Consider the following 16,674-nt stretch of genomic DNA (forward strand, 5'->3'; position numbering starts at 1 on the left):
AAACGACATGGAAACCAACTGGAAATGGTGGTTTCCATGTCGTTTCTTCTCAGTTTCAGTGTTCCGGAAACCAACTTATTTTTGTAGTGATGGGTCCTTACATATGTCCATCTGTGCAAATTCGTCTTTTCCAGAGCAAGAGTTGAAAACCAGTAAATATTTCTCCACCAAACTTTGCACATAGATAGGCCTGGTGGTGAACTGGTGCCTTTTAGTAGTTTTGGATTTCTGACTAAAATTTTATTTGTGTTTCCATGGCAACAAGTTTGATTTATACTGAACTCTAAAACCGTTCAATGTTTCTTCTGCACAATTGGCACATAGATATGTCTGGTGGTGAACTGGTGCCTTATGGTAGTTTTGTATTTCAGAAAAAAAGGATTTTTGCATTTCCATGGCTACAAGTTTTTCAATAACTGAAATTGTTGGTAGTGCTACTTTCCGGAGCAAAACTTTTCACTAATCTAGTTTCACTTTGTGGGTATTCAAGAACCTAATGACATACACGTATATCAGCAGTACCACTGTATTTCTGTATCAGTACTGAGGTACATCAAACTGTGGAAGCACTCAGGTAGCTGTTGTTGATACAGCCAGGTGTTCGAGAACGGATGGAGACGGCACAGCACAGGTTAATGAATAAATAACTTTGTCTGTGAACGTGCTTCTCGAACACCTGGCTGTCCCTTTCTCTGCACTCCTCCCTTGTAACAAACAGTGAACTGTGTCAATATTTTAATGATAGTTTGTTAAACAACTTTCTTATTTTTAGGACAAAAATTCTGCAAAAACCTCACAGAGTGGGTATGATGTTTTGATTATGATCAGCGTTTCATTGAGTATGTTATGTTTATTAGTTTTTGAGTTAGATTGCAATTCATCGGTCCGCTTTTGAGCCAAATGGACTGTAGTATATGAATAATTTACCGTATATTACCGTAGGTAAGCCGAATTTTGAGGACCAAAAAAGCAGTCTGTAGGAGGGGGTTGGCTTATCTATGGGTTACACTTTCGTCAAACTTTTTAAAACTAAGCAAGCATGTTGACATGTGATCGTTCCAGCTACAATGAGTATGATATTTAGCAAAACACAATATATTATCCGTTTTCAGTCAACTACACTTCATTTCAGGGCGTGAGTAGACACAATATGCCTGTGAATTCTTTGAATAATGCTGACCGAAGTTGTAATTATCTGTAACTGACAGTTGTCTGTGGTCTGAGTTTGCCGTGATTAGGACCCCATCGCTGGTGATCGGCTTGTGTACGAAACATACCAATTTTTCCTTATCCTGACTCATGCTCTTTTGCTTGTCCCCTTCCTCTTGCGAACATAGTGGAACACTTGTATCTCCTTAATTGAAGCTCCCTTCAATGTAAAATCACTAATTGGTACTCACCCAAGAGTTGCCTCCCCTGCCGCAAGCGCGTGAACAGGTGTCGCCACCCTCTGGCCTCATGCTTCACTCTCTCCTTCTTCGCCCAGTGAGCAGGATGTGAGAGCGCCTGTGTCTCCTTACACACTATATCCTTTGGTTTTCTTAGTTAGTTAGCTCTTATAGTTTACTATAAAGGTATAGCTAGTATCCTTCATTAATTTGCATTGATAATTAATCGTGATTTCTACTGTTTATTCAATGGAGTTCGTGATTGTTCAGCTAGTATTACGTTGATGAAAAACTGTACTATTTGTAGATTACGTTTTTCCGCCACGGATCCGCATGTAGTATGCCCTAGTTGTACTCTCGCCTTGTGCGCTTGATTCACGCTTGCAGTTACTGCATTAATTTAACCAATTCTGCCTTTAATAAATACCATCTTTGCGCCTTGAGACGTGTTGCAGATAGGTCACGCAAACTAGGTGTAGACATGGCCGATACATCGGATTTCCCATCCAGTCAGCTGCTGTCGAAGCGATCCCTCCCCGCCTGGTGTTCTGCTTGAGACCCCATCGGAAGAGGGACGTGGGATGCAGTCCGTCACCTCTAAGAAGCTTAACCGCCTCCCCAGACATCCCGTCATCGCAGATAAAGTCCAAGAGGGCCCTCAACGTCTTCTCAACGCAGACTTCGTACCCCCAGGGCAGCGTCATCCTCCAAAGGGAAATCTACGAAGTCATCGAGAACTTTCTCAGCAGAGATCGTTCCAGCAGCAGAATTGCGCCTCTACGATGATCAACCAATCATCATACCCGACATACGCCACAAGAAGCGACCAGTGACAGCGACAGTGACTTCAGCAGAGATCACCATGCAGCCTGATGCCTCTACACTGATGTCAGACGAGATCGCGGAGGGCCCCACCGCTATCAGCGCAGAGAGGGCACCATCTACTACGCCGCAGATCATCCCAGACGATCTAATGAAGCAGATCATGATCATGATGGAAGGCCACTACAGACTGGAGAAGCAGCCATCCCAGGGTCCGAGCCTTCGCGAAGGCTCCAACGTAGACAGCACCCCAGAGGCACCCCCAGTCAACGTAGCAGCCACGACGATGCCGCCTTCGCGAAGGAAGTCACAGACCACCTCCACGAAGGACCCAGATGTACAGCCTTCCGAAGGCGGGAAAGATCATCACCCTCTTCGGCGTCATACTCAGATACGGAATCTGATCATCAGACCTCACGGAAGCCTTCGCGAAGGTCATATCACCGTTCCCCAGGACCGGACGCAGAGGAAGCTTCGCGAAGGCGTTCGCGAAGGACACCTGAACCCAGATCGTCATCATCATCTAAAAGGACATCGAGGGACTACACAAGAGCTTCGCGAAGCTACCAACGGTCCCCTCATAGGTCGCCAAGAAGATCAACCTATCGATGTAGATCACCAAGACGATCGCCTCGCCGATCACCACGCCGATCTCCACGTACATCACCACGTCGATCACCTCACAGGTCTGCACATAAGCCTACAACTAGATCTCCACAAGCGTCAAACGATATAGAGATAGAGCCACACAGTCCTACATCAGAAGAGCAACAACCTCTCATTTATGATGATGGAATGGAAGATGATGGAGGAATTATTTTCTCAGATGCAGAGATAAGATATTGGATGGTCAATAATCTAGATCTCTCATCACCTTCCAAGAGTGGCAATTCGGCGCAGACTTATCTGATGAAAGAAGACGATGCAGATGCTATTACACTACCCCCAATCGACCCGATTGCGGCGGTACCACAGAACCTAGATACAGCATTCAACAAAGCCACGAAGGTTCAAACACCACATCTGTTAAACTTTCACGCCAAGAAGTTCTCCACGCGATAATATGGACCCCTTCTTCAAAAGCAAGACATCGATGAGAACTACAAGCTGATCTCCGATGCCAAGAACAAGTACTACAAGATTGATGATCGAAAATTGGTTCAGATAGAAACCATGACGAGGGCGTATGTTCTTTGGTCTAAATAGATCTAGAACAATAAATGAGACACTTATCACCAGATTTCAGAACACGACCTCTGAAGATGATAGAATGATTTACTCGGCCCTACTGATGCAAAAGAAGGACCAGCAGTTCTTAACAGATCATCTCACATCTGTCTCAGCAGCACTGACCTTAGCTCGTCGTCAAGGCCTCCTCGCTTCCTGCAACTGGGGTGAGAACTTTACAGCTCCACTATATACAGCCCCGTGGTCTTCCCCATCCATCTTTGACGGAGGAATAGACAAAGTCTCCAAGGAAGTCACCAAGGATTCCAGAGAAGTCCTGATGATTAAATCGATGGACACGCTTAGCCAGTGTCATTCGACAGACTTCACAAAGATACTCAGGAGATCTAAATTCACGGGCCTACAAAGAGCAAGAGACAGGAAGATAGCCAGTTCCAGGGGAAGAGATTCTTTTAAATCAGCCCATATGGCAACTATAGAGGAGGGTCAGGAAGAGGCAGGACACCCAGAGGTTCCCGCAACTATAAACGCTGAAAGACAGGTTCGGAACGACTGGAGTCTTCCACCCCCAGCTGTTCCAGTACAACCGTCACAAGTGGGTGGACGTCTCCAACTACACTGGGAAAACTGGGGAATACTTCAAGACACCTATGTCTCCAACATTCTTCAACGCGGATTTCGTATCCCACTACAGGCCAAGCCTCCGCTAACAGTCAACCCTCCCAAGTTCGAGGTACAGGCACAGCAACTACTAAAGTTAAGAGAGGCTGTTACATTACTCCTAACCAAGCAGGCCAAAGAAGTAATAGATCAAGGAAACATCGAACCAGGTTTCTACTCCCCAGTTTTCCTAGTACCCAAGAAAAACTCCAAGGAGAAATACAGACTCATTTACAACATGAGCTTCTTCAACAAGACTTATCTCTACGCAGACCACGGGTTCCACATGATACATCTACGCGCAGTTACGGCACATGATTCGTCCCATGGACTACATGGGCAGTATAGATCTACATGATGCCTATCTGCACATCCCTATACATCCCAAATCCAGGAAATACCTACGGTTTACTCTAGACGGGTTACATTACCAGTGGAAAGTACTCCCATTCGGAATAACATCAGCCCCATGGTTATTCACGAGGATAAGCGAAACCGATTGTCACCTATCTACATCGTCAAGGGGCGCGAGTGCGTTCTTCCTCGACGACGGGATACAAGTAGATCAAGATCCACAGCATCTCAAACTACAGTTAAACTACATCATAAAGCTACTAACACAGCTGGGATGGTTAGTAAACTTACACAAGTCGGACCTAGTACCATTGCAAGATCTGCAATTCCTAGGCATTCGATTTATCACCAATCTCAACCGTATAGTCATACCAGAAGACCGTTGGCTCAAGATCCAACAGATCATTCCTCCAGCCCTACTCTCTCCGCTACCACTTCGACAATGGCAGAGTTTACTAGGTCTTCTAACATCAGCCCAAGACTTGACAGTCATAGGCAGATTACAATTACGTCCCTTACAGGTCTTCATCAACACACATCTCGACGACCTACAACCATTCAGTCTACCGGAACATCTCAGACCTCATCTACTATGGTGGACCAAGAAATCGAATGTCTGCGAAGGGATCTGTTTAGCAGAGCAGGAATTCAAAACCCATCTATATGTAGACGCTGCCGCCCAAGGTTGGGGAGCTCATCTCACCAACCAGACGGCATCAGGGTTATGGAATCAGCTAGAAAGCAAGCTCCACATAAACTCATTAGAGATGAAAGCTGTAATCAACGCCATAAGACATTGGAGCAACATTCTACAGAATGCGCACCTGATGATACATACCGACAACTCGACAGTGGCGTTCTATGTGAACAGGCAAGGCTCAACGAGATCGCCGAACCTTTTGACTTTAACCTTTCAACTGTTCAATTAATCCAAGATCTAAATCTACATGTCAAAGCATGCCACATTCCCGAGCCAGGAATATACTAGCAGACGACTCTCTCGCCACATCTACCTTCGCCGACAGAATGGATGCTCAATACAGAGATATTTGCACAGATAATCAAGCAAATAGGAGCCGCTAGTAGATCTATTCGCCACAAGATTCAACAATCAACTACCGACATTCGCGGTCACCAGTTCCAGACCCACAAGCATGGGCAACGGACGCTCTAAGCATATCATGGGAAGGCCTCAATGCGTCGCGCCGCGTTTCCGCCCCAGCAATAATACCTCAAGTATTACAGAAAATCAGCCAAACACAGAGCCTACAACTCATTTTGGTCGCAGCCTACTGGTCCGGCCAGAACGTGGTTTCCCGCCTAATACAAGAAATCGGTCAACCGGCACTAGAGCTACCCTAAGCCAAAGCTGTTAATACATCCACACACCAAACAGGTGCACAGAAACCCAGAAGTATTCAAACTTCACGTGATGGACTGTATTAAAATGTGTTTAAACAAGAGAGGATATTCTACCAGGGCGGGCAAAAGCGGTCACGCTTTGTTTTGCCTTTACGATACTCAACGCGAACTTGTACGACGACAAGTGGCACAGTTTCAAAATTATGCAGCAAACAAGGGTTTTACAGCAAGAGATGCTACGATCCTCAAGTGGCAGACTATTTGTGTTACTTACGGTAAAACAAACATTTAAAAGGCTCGACATTGTCAACATATCTTGCCGCTTTAGTTCTGTGATTTCTATGAGAACGGGTGTTAAATTGACAAAAACACCAGAGTTACTGGCCTTACTACGTGCTTTCCGATTGAGGACCAAAAGCGGAAGTTCCACTTCCAGCTTGGGATCTGAATATAGTGCTACAACACCTCACAAGTGAGGATTATGAACCATTGGAATCGACAACCTTTGAATTTCTCTCACAGAAAACAATTTTCCTGTTATCGCTAGCCACGGCAGCCAGAATATCTGAAATTCACGCTCTAGGTTATGAGAGGATACAGTTTGATGACAATCAAAACACAGCACCTGGGATTAAGATGGGATTTCATCGCCAAAAATCAACTACCAGGACAACCAGACAGGTTATTTCATCGTCCCTGCGCTTATCCTCGATTCTCGGATCTCAAGATACATTGGACTTATCTCTATGCCCAGCACGAAGCTCTCAAAATCTATTTACGCCGTTTCCAAAACAAGGCTAAGATCGCTCAGAAGATTGTTCATCCCCGTTATCGCCTACTAATCAGACAGAAGTCTCGTACTCACCATATCTATATGGATAAGAACTGTCATTCTACGGCGCCTACAAGGCAGCAGGACTGGACCCTCCAACAGCATCAAATCCACATGAAATCAGGGCATTGGCCTCCACCCTCGCCCTTCACGGTAACTGTTCATTGAATACAATTATGGAAGGATGCTTCTGGAAATCTAACATGGTGTTTGCTAATCACTATCTGAGAGATATCACCACCGAGGACGCCTCTGGCATTCACCATTTCGGGTCCTTTGGTCCTCGCCAGCAACTGACAGTCCCTCGTGAGGCGTTAATATTCACCCCACGAGATTATTATGTATATTATACATACATTATTTAGCTTATAACTCCACGGAGTTCTAGGGCTATGTATATATTTAGCTTAGGTTATTCAACCTTAAGCTCATACTGAGTTTTATGTTCAGTTGTACAGCTTCTCTATCAGAGTAGCTTGTTATATCTATAATTTGGTATATCAGTCTATTAGTAATGTAATACCCCAGTTATGGTATATATAACCTATGGCTTATTATAAAGGAAATATCCTAAGTCAATGCCTTTATGAAGTTCCCGCAGGGGTTATTACAGTATAAGTTATTTAAATCACTAATTATTAATCCAAAGTATTCTGTTTATGCCCACCACCACTCCGGTGGATTCTACAAGCAAAAGAGCATGAGTCAGGATAAGGAAGAATATGTAATTTTTTGAGTAAAATTGATATTTTATACTTATCCTGACTCATGAGGTTAGCCCTCCCATCCTCCCCACATAACACTTTGGATTTCCCTGTAAATTCAAGTGTTGGGCTCGCAAAATCAGGAGAGTGTGAAGCATGAGGCCAGAGGGTGGCGACACCTGTTCCCGCGTTTGCGGCAGGGGAGGCAACTCTTGGGTGAGTACCAATTAGTGATTTTACATTGAAGGGAGCTTCAATTAAGGAGATACAAGTGTTCCACTATGTTCGCAAGAGGAAGGGGACAAGCAAAAGAGCATGAGTCAGGATAAGTATAAAATATCAATTTTACTCAAAAAATTACATTTTTGACACTGATATAAAGGGTCAAGTTAGGGGGCCAGCTTATCTATGGGATCGGCTGATCTACGGTAATATACTGAAATAGTTTTACTCCAATTCATTGTTGTATTGTCCATTATTGTCAAGAGTTATCACAGATAAGACAGGAACAGAAATGGCAATCAATTTTTAATTCAAGGTACTCATTCTCTGTTCCATCATTGCCATATGTTGTCTCTATATTGGCTGTGATCACACTATACAATCCTCAGAGTTTTTCGATCCTTTGCAAGAATTGTGGTTATTTCATAATCATGTAAGATCCACATGTTATTGCAAGAAGTGTAGCCCATGATACTGGATAGGAGTGCTCAACCCTTTCTTAAGGTGTACGCCAAGGTGTCTCACTCAAGGGGTGAAAGCTTAGAGGGCAGAAGCAGCTGTACTCAGTAATTGTCAACGCGTGGTATACGGTCGACTGGGGAATTAGTATTTTCTGTATGAATACAGGATCTCCATTTTAATGGCTGTGATCAGATCTCTGTGGGAGAGACGCATGTACTTGCTTTGACTATGGTATCTCGCTGTTTCATCCTAAACTTGTAGGTTGTCCATCAGGTGGTTGCTGTATGGTGCTCCATTCAAGATGTCAGCGTTGAGGATCCTTGTTGATCAAGACTTTTGCAGTCTCTTCAAGTAACGTAGAACTTGGGGAATCATCCTTGATATACAATGTTAATGGTAGGCACTTAGAGAGGTTTCAGGATCTGGAGTGAGCTAAAAAGTTACTCTACCTGGATTCTCCACCAAATTGTCAACGCGTGGTATACGGTCGACTGGGGAATTAGCTCATGTTTAAGATGAAGTGTACGTACAATACATTGACAAGACAAAGGAATACGTTGAGCTCAAATTCCTTTAGTTACATGACAAAACAAATACACAGGACATAAATGAGGTGAGCGGATTACCTGCTCAACCCCAGGGTGTTTCCTACGAGCGGCATTCTCCTGCTCGTGGTCGTCCCTACAGACAGTCTGAATACCGGACTCGTACTCTTTCACAATGTATATGTGAGCATATATATACAGTTTTCGGGCAACAATGGACAGGTGACGACTCAACAATGAACAGATAGAAAACAATAGCACTTCCTTGACCAGTTGATGTGATGGCTGACACGGCCAAGGGGGATGACCAGTAAAGGTTATAAATGTCATATACAGTAATTAATTGTCTGACAAGTCAATGTACAATACGGAAGTGATAAGGATTACATAGAATACAGATTAGCATCATATAAATAATTACAATAAAGTCTCACATGTTTTGACTACATAGTTGCTTTTTACTTTTTAAAAATTTGGACGGTGGCTGTCCTGAATTAGTCCCTATAACAGTGAGGTTGCAATAGAGATACTAATTTAGACATTACCTGACCAAGAGGCCACAAGGGGCACGGGAATCTCACCAGTCTCTTTCATTCCAATTAGACTCTACATCCATCCTCCTTAAGATGTGTTTAAGAATCATTATGAACGTATGTTTGACCAAATATTTAAGGTCATTATAACGGAGATGAGAAGTATGGGGTAGAAACTGTTATTGCTGTCTTGGAAGAATCCCAAAGCTAAAAATGCAGGGGTACAAGATGTTTTAGGGTCCATTGATTGACAACAAAGAGTGTCTCCTTTGGCTAAGAAAGTGTAGCATGGTGGAAGAGCTGTTATGTCTTTTTAGAGAAAATCTCTTTTCATGAAAGCTGGGTTGGTGGCACACCATCTACACCACAGGCACCATGCATTTAAAAGAAAAGCTTAACACAAGCATTGAACATTATCTGTATTGACTTGTAATTCACAGATTCGGGAAGGTTGCCGTGGGCCCACTTTACATTGCTTCATGAACTGCACATGCCAATTATGCCAACCATCAACAGGAACTGGAACAGACTGGCTAATACATCTGACTGTAATCACAGATGACCTGCAAAATGCAGGATGCAATACATCTAAACATGACTTTTCTTGTAATGTTCCTGATCCATTTGGCTTCCTGATTCATCTGCCAAGATCAGAGACTAGCCAGTACAAGACATCATTTACATATACACCAGATTCAAACCCAGTGTTGAAATTTTATGTCCTGAGGAAGATCTTCTCAAACAGTGTTCATTCTCGGACGCACCCTTGCGCCATTCGTGTACTGAAAATTTATTTGTCGCACTACGTACAAAATGCTCTACCTGCTACCTACCTACCTTATTCTGTTGAGTACCCTGAACTTAGTAACCACTTCAAGCTTTCTCAAATGACAGTGCGAAGCCTACAAATCTGCACTTTGTAAAACTGATGATGTTTGGTCGATTTCTTTGAGTGATCCAATCACGATGCATGTAGAAGTTTCATACTTTTGTTGCTATGGGTGACACTCTCAAACCCTGATGTCAGTTGAAAATTCTTTTTTTTTTTCACGAAGAAGCAAAAATCTTCTTGTCATGATGAAGTTACAGAAATCACAACCAACAACAGCAACAACAATAACCATAAAGAGGATGGGCCTGAAGAGAAATGCCAGGATTGGCTGATGAGAGACAAGATGATACAATCAGTATCTGTTGAGGGACCAGTCTATGAAGAGTTTCATAGAAACTGATTTTGATAGAACACTCTACAGGGTTGAAGTGAATACAGGAATATTGTTCTGACACTGATATGTCTAAATGATGAAGAAGCTATTAAGTGTAACAAATATTCAGTTTTTTCTTTAAAGTTAATGTTGAGAACCAAGAACCAGCCCTTATTCTCGAAACGTTCGTAGCCCTAAGAATTCTTAACTTTGATCGTAGCCAATGTGTTAAGAATGGGCTTAAGAAGATCTTAGGGCTTAAGAAGTTTCGAGAATAGCTAGCCAGCTTTGGAAGCCGTGGTGGCTGAGCGGTTTAGGCGTCTAACTTTGTGTGCTGGCGATTAGGTGCCTGACTCTGAGGGTGTGGGTTTGAATCCCGGATGGGATTCAACCCAACAAAAGTACTAGAATATGTACTTTACTGAGAAAGTGTAATCCCAAATATGACATGTAACATTTGACCACTTACTAAATGGCATTGTGTATTCGTTGAAATGATTTACTTCTGGATTGAAAAAATCCCTGTTGTTTCAATGTTGAAGCGTTAAGGATATCTTAGTGTTTAAATTAGAATGTTTAATAAATGTGTTTATCAGATCTTGGTGTGGTTTCTCTTGTTGAAATTGTTGGCCTTACCTGTATTGGAAGTCAAATATAGTATGTGAACACAAATTAGTAACTACTAACTTAACTAAGTCCTGTATGGCTTTCAAGTCACAGCAATTTGACAGGATCCACATTAGTTTCACACTTTTTATAAAGGCTAGAATGAACATTGGAGTCATACATGCATGGATGAAGTCAGCAAGATCACCAAAGTCGGATTAATAACATCTTTATCGCCGTAATTAATGAGTGATCTCAAGTTGCGGATGCAGCAAGGAAACGCTGTGGAGGGCATTCCACTGGTACTTTGGGGACCCGAATAACTGTTTATAGACCCATTCAATTTGGGATGGGGAGCCCATATAAGTGATGTTACAGTTCAGTTACCATGGCAACCTTACAAAAGGATCCAGATAGGTTGTCCAGAGATAAGAGTAATATATCATGAGCATGATGTTAGTCCTGTCATTTATCCTGTTGGATGTGCACAAGCTATCCTATGTATCAGGTGTAGTGCCAACCACTTCTTGCGTTTCAGAATTTAAATATTAATTTTGAATAGGTTAGGTTATCCCACCTTACACATGACAGTTAAGAATAGCAAGACACTGTTCTTGCACAACTTGCTATAGATAATTATCAGTGGTCAGGCCATATGTTAGACATGTTAGAGGCAATGATATATTACTGGAATTATTAACGATAATAACTTGAGTTTAAAACCCTGGTACAGTTTGAGAAAACCATGTGCTTAAAATGTGGCTGCTTATACCTCATTTATACATCTATTGCAGAAACAATGATTGTATTCCATAAGTTTCATGTGCTAATATCTTTCATTGTATTCCAGTTATGGAAAATCAAGATGAGGCTCCTGAATTCCAGCTGAGCAACAGCACTGACAGATTTGCAGACAAGACAAAGAATGTCTTTGGCTATCTCTCTGTACTGGAAGTAAAACATGAGGAACATCAGAAGGCTCATCAGACATCTTATGATGATCTTCTGAAGAAAGATCCCAATGAAGATGATACAAGAACAATAGAGAAAACTGCCAAGTATAAACATCATGAAGAGCAGCATGATCTACACAAAGACAAACCATACAACCGCTCACAACACAGAAGTTATGGCAGACCATGGCGTACACAAGGTCAAGATAGAGATTTTAAATGTCCTTCAAAATCATTTTCACGCCGCAGAGGTCATAGACATAATGCCCCAGATTATAAACTTCATCCAGACAGATGGACAGCCTACTCTTTAGATGATGTGTCCAACTCTGACATGTCTGATTCCTCTAACGCACAAGCAGCATTCAAGTTCTTAGATGAGAGGAAAAAAATTAGAGAACTTGAAGCACATTCTGAAGGAGATGCACCTGCTGACCTGGATGAGACTGCCTGCTCCAAGATGGCAATAAAGTTTGTGAGGCGCCAAGACAGGAAGGGGCAGAAAATTAATTCACAGAGCTGTAGCACTAGTAGTCAGAAGGAGGTGGCTCTGCCGGATGTAGAGGAGATAGAAAATGAAGATGATGTTGCTGAAGTTGGTGAAAAAGACATGAATGAAAAAGTTTCATTTAAGAGAAAACGAGGAAATAAAAAGAATTTTCGTTCACGCACAAGTCATGAGGAAGTGAAGGGTGATCAAAATGACCTCGACATGATTAACTAAGACTCAGTTGATATTACCCATATTAAGAAAAACATGAGATGAATTCTGTTTATCATTTTCAAATAACTGCTTCTCTTTTATGAAATAAAAGTATCAAAATTAACATCAGACACTTTTGAAATCATATCTATCGATTGTAATGTTACATGTGTTACCTTTTTGGCATATTTATTCACTCAGGAAATGAGTTCCTCACATTGTTTACAAAATTACCTCAACAGAGTTTTGTAGAATAAATGAAACTGATGTGTTCGGTAATAGTACTCTCCATCCTTGTGAAGTATCTACCACATAAGACAACAAATATTACAACGATGCTATTCAAGACATTACATACATGTCTACTTTACTTACATCATTTGTATTTGATGGACTTGTTCTTAAAAAGACAATTTTTATATTTCCCAATTTGATATATTTTATGAACGTTTCAGAGCAGAACTTGTGATGACAGTTTTCATCTGAATAAGTTCTCTCCCTTTAAAAATTGAAGGATTTTTCTTGACTTGAAAGGAACATTATTTCATAAAAAAGGCACTTCAGTGTATATGTACATGGTAAAAGTTTGTGTTTATATATGGATATACATGGAATGTACCCAAAGGATGGTAATTTTGTAGGTTTTTTTATGTTTTAGTTTTCGTAATCTTTCCCTATTTCTCTGTCATTCTCTCTGTCACCCTCTCACCCTCAGAACTCCACTCTACTAACTTAAAAGGTTAGCGGTTATTTTTGTCATGGTATAAGCAGAGACCATATAATATACTCGGCAGCCAAAAAATCCCCGTCAGTAGGAATTCGAAATTAGATAGGCACTGTAATCAAATCATTGCAGAAATGGACATAATACGCGGATCAAAAACGTTTTTTGTGTACAATATCTTGACACATCAATGAATAACTCCGCACAATTTCAAGACATTATGCGAACGTTTGCAGTCCATTCAGACCCTTGACTTCAGTATCAAGTGTGACCACCATGAGCGGCAATAACTGCAGCACAGCGTCTATGCATGGAGTGCACCAATCGATTGATGAAGGCCATTGGCACCTTGAACCACACTCTGAGAAAGGCCAGGAGCGATAAATCGGCTGGATTCGGCCTTTGTATGACATTATTCAGTCTCCTCTGAATTTCATTCCAAAGATGTTCCATTGGGTTTAAATCAGGACACCGTTCTGCTGTAAGTAGTCCCGTGCAGCTCTGGCAGTATGGGCCCGGGCGTTATCAGGCTGGAAAATGTTGTTCCCGTGACGTGAGAAATGTAGTACGAAGTGGGGTCTGAGAGCTTGGTCCATGTAGCGCACCGCTGTGATTCCGCCTATGGAACACCACAGGACCTCATCTCATCTGTGAACACAACAGTTCTCCAATGCCTGGATCGCCAGTTTTGGTGTTGTGGCGTTCATGCCGATGACGAGGGGTGAGGATAGGTCCACGGTAAGGTCTACGGCAATGGAGGTTCCTGCTGTTAATCCGGAGGCGTACGGATTGGCTTTCAATGTGTTCCCACTGTCTGGCGTGCTGTTTCGGATGCCTGCATGAAGGGATTCTGTACATGCTGTCGCACAACATGGCGGTCTTGTCGTCTTGTGGTCACCCTTAGTCTGCCAGTACGGGGGGCGATCATTTGTGGTGTTGGTGGCCCGGAAACGTTGCTGCAACCTGTAGATGGTCCGAAACGTTGACCTGGAAGTGATTGGCAACGGCTTGTGCAGTGTGGCCAGCTTCAAGTCTTCCTAGCGCCTGGTTCCACTGAGCTGTCGTGAGTCGCAGCATCGTGCTGACGTTGTAATGTGAATGTTTCAACCAGATTTTGGGTGCATTTTATGGGGCTGGTCCTAGTGAACAGCACGTGCAGCATGAGTTGCATGAAAAACATGGAGAACACCGTACCATCTCCGAGATCAGGTTGCGTTTTTGAGACCATTTCCTGGGTTCCATGTCTTTGCTCAGGTAAAGTTGGAGATGTTGTCAAAAATATACAATCAAAACATTAAATGAGTTTACAGTTATCTGTTTCAGCCAAGGAAAATTCCAAACTGACGTTTCTTTTGCTGCTTAGTATATTAACTCATTGGAGCCTCCCCCCACCACTCCTCAAGACCCCACACTGAGCCAAGGCCTCCTGTTTCTGTCCTCTCATTCCAGACAAACAACATGCGTGATGACACTAGAGACCTGATGCAACTCTTTCATTTTACACTGGTGAGGAGAGGGGATGATTTCGAAATGTTTTCCATCTCAGGGTAAAAATGAATTGGATCGCCATGAAAATGCCAGAAACGTGCATTTTGGTCGTGCAAAGAAGGCAGAAGGAACGCCGGAGCAGTAACACCCAAACATGTTTTTTTCTTGAAACTTGGCGTCCTAGTCATTTTTAGAACGCACAAAGTAGGCAGAACAGTCGGGGGCCTTAGTTGATATGTGGTAAGAGCCCAGTTGGTTGATTTGGTTGGAAATTAGTACAGTGAGTTCAAGTGATCAACATAAAAGACTGTCGGATAAATACTCGACAACATGACTAAATTCCCCGACATACTGACACGCAAAAGAAATGCCTCACTGATAGAGGTTTTTTTTAAGCACACACTTTAACTCCCACTAATTAACAATCAAAACGGAGGGTTGAGTTCAAACTTGATAATTAAGGTTAACACATTTTCGGGAATCACATTCAGAGTTGGGTGGGGTGTGGGTGGGGGCTGGTTGCACATAAATCATGAAGTCCAAGGTTAGGGAGAAATGCTGCTCAAGGAATTATTTTTCGGGGCAGAAGGGGGGTTGCGCACCCCCGCACCCACCTCTGGATCCGCCCCTGACAATTTTACAAAGGATTCATACAACATACATTTTGTCAAAACTTTAAATCGTTTTCCTTTTGTGCCATTTGACATGTGGGCCTAAAATAAGATTTCAAATTTTATTGTTTAGAGTGACGCCCCTTTGCAACGGCACAGTTTGGTTGATCAACATGACAAATTAACTGTCAAATATCAACCAAGCAAAACTAATGTTTCAGTCATATCTATATGAATCTTGAGTGGATTTCTATTTTGTCCATACTTACAGATTTTGGTTTGTTGAAACTATTTTCAACTAAGATCAGAACTTCAATAGTTACAGATTGATGTTTCTATTTCGATAATGCCAGCTGTGTAAATACTTTTTCGTTTTGAACCTCAGACATGAGGGTACATGACATATGTCATAGGTTTGAAAGATATATTTATCATAGACGTATTTGTTATTTTCACACAGTTTTCTGACAATCATGTATGACACCAGTGTTTTAAAATTCAAACTAATGAATAAAATACACACACCAACAATGTGTTATGCACGTTACCGCCAGTCTCAACGATAAGTGTGTTGTATATACATTGCCAGTTTACCAGATACATTGTCAGTGAAAAGTACTAATGATGAGTGCCTTGTATATACATTGCAAGTTTACCAGATACATTGTCGGTGAGAAGTACTAATCATACATGCACCGCCAGTCTCAATGATAAGTGCCTTGTATATACATTGCCAGTTTACCAGATACATTGTCTGTGAGAAGTGCTAATGATAAGTGCCTTGTATATACATTGCCAGTTTACCAGATACATTGTCAGTGAGAAGTACTAATCATACATGCACCGCCAGTCTCAATGATAAGTGTATTGTATATACATTGCCAGTTTACAAGATACATTGTCTGTGAGAAGTACTAATCATACATGCACCGCCAGTCTCAATGATAAGTGTATTGTATATACATTGCCAGTTTACCAGATACATTGTCAGTGAGAAGTACTAATCATACATGCACCACCAGTCTCAATGATAAGTGCCTTGTATATACATTGCCAGTTTACCAGATACATTGTCAGTGAGAAGTACTAATGATAAGTGCCTTGTATATACATTGCAAGTTTACCAGATACATTGTCGGTGAGAAGTACTAATCATACATGCACCGCCAGTCTCAATGATAAGTGCCTTGTATATACATTGCCAGTTTACCAGATACATTGTCAGTGAGAAGTACTAATCATACGTGCACCGCCAGTCTCAATGATAAGTGTATTGTATATACATTGCCAGTTTACCAGATACATTGCCAGT

The 16,674-nt window shown here is 42.0% G+C and overlaps 1 protein-coding gene across 2 annotated transcripts in view; it reads left to right on the forward strand.

The window, feature by feature from the left end:
• LOC124290490 (protein TSSC4-like) overlaps positions 1–13,172 on the forward strand; it is a 31,316-nt gene extending 18,144 nt beyond the window's left edge. For both annotated transcript variants that reach the window (XM_046727201.1, XM_046727200.1), the window contains one exon: positions 11,734–13,172. In XM_046727201.1, the coding sequence (XP_046583157.1) occupies positions 11,736–12,560 (825 nt within the window). In that variant the 5' untranslated portion in view covers positions 11,734–11,735 and the 3' untranslated portion in view covers positions 12,561–13,172. The remainder of the gene's footprint in view (positions 1–11,733) is intronic.
• Positions 13,173–16,674: the final 3,502 nt, after the last annotated feature.

This window comes from Haliotis rubra, unplaced genomic scaffold (assembly GCF_003918875.1).
Source record: "Haliotis rubra isolate DU_JTF1 unplaced genomic scaffold, ASM391887v1 Scf467, whole genome shotgun sequence".
Taxonomy (NCBI): domain Eukaryota; kingdom Metazoa; phylum Mollusca; class Gastropoda; order Lepetellida; family Haliotidae; genus Haliotis; species Haliotis rubra.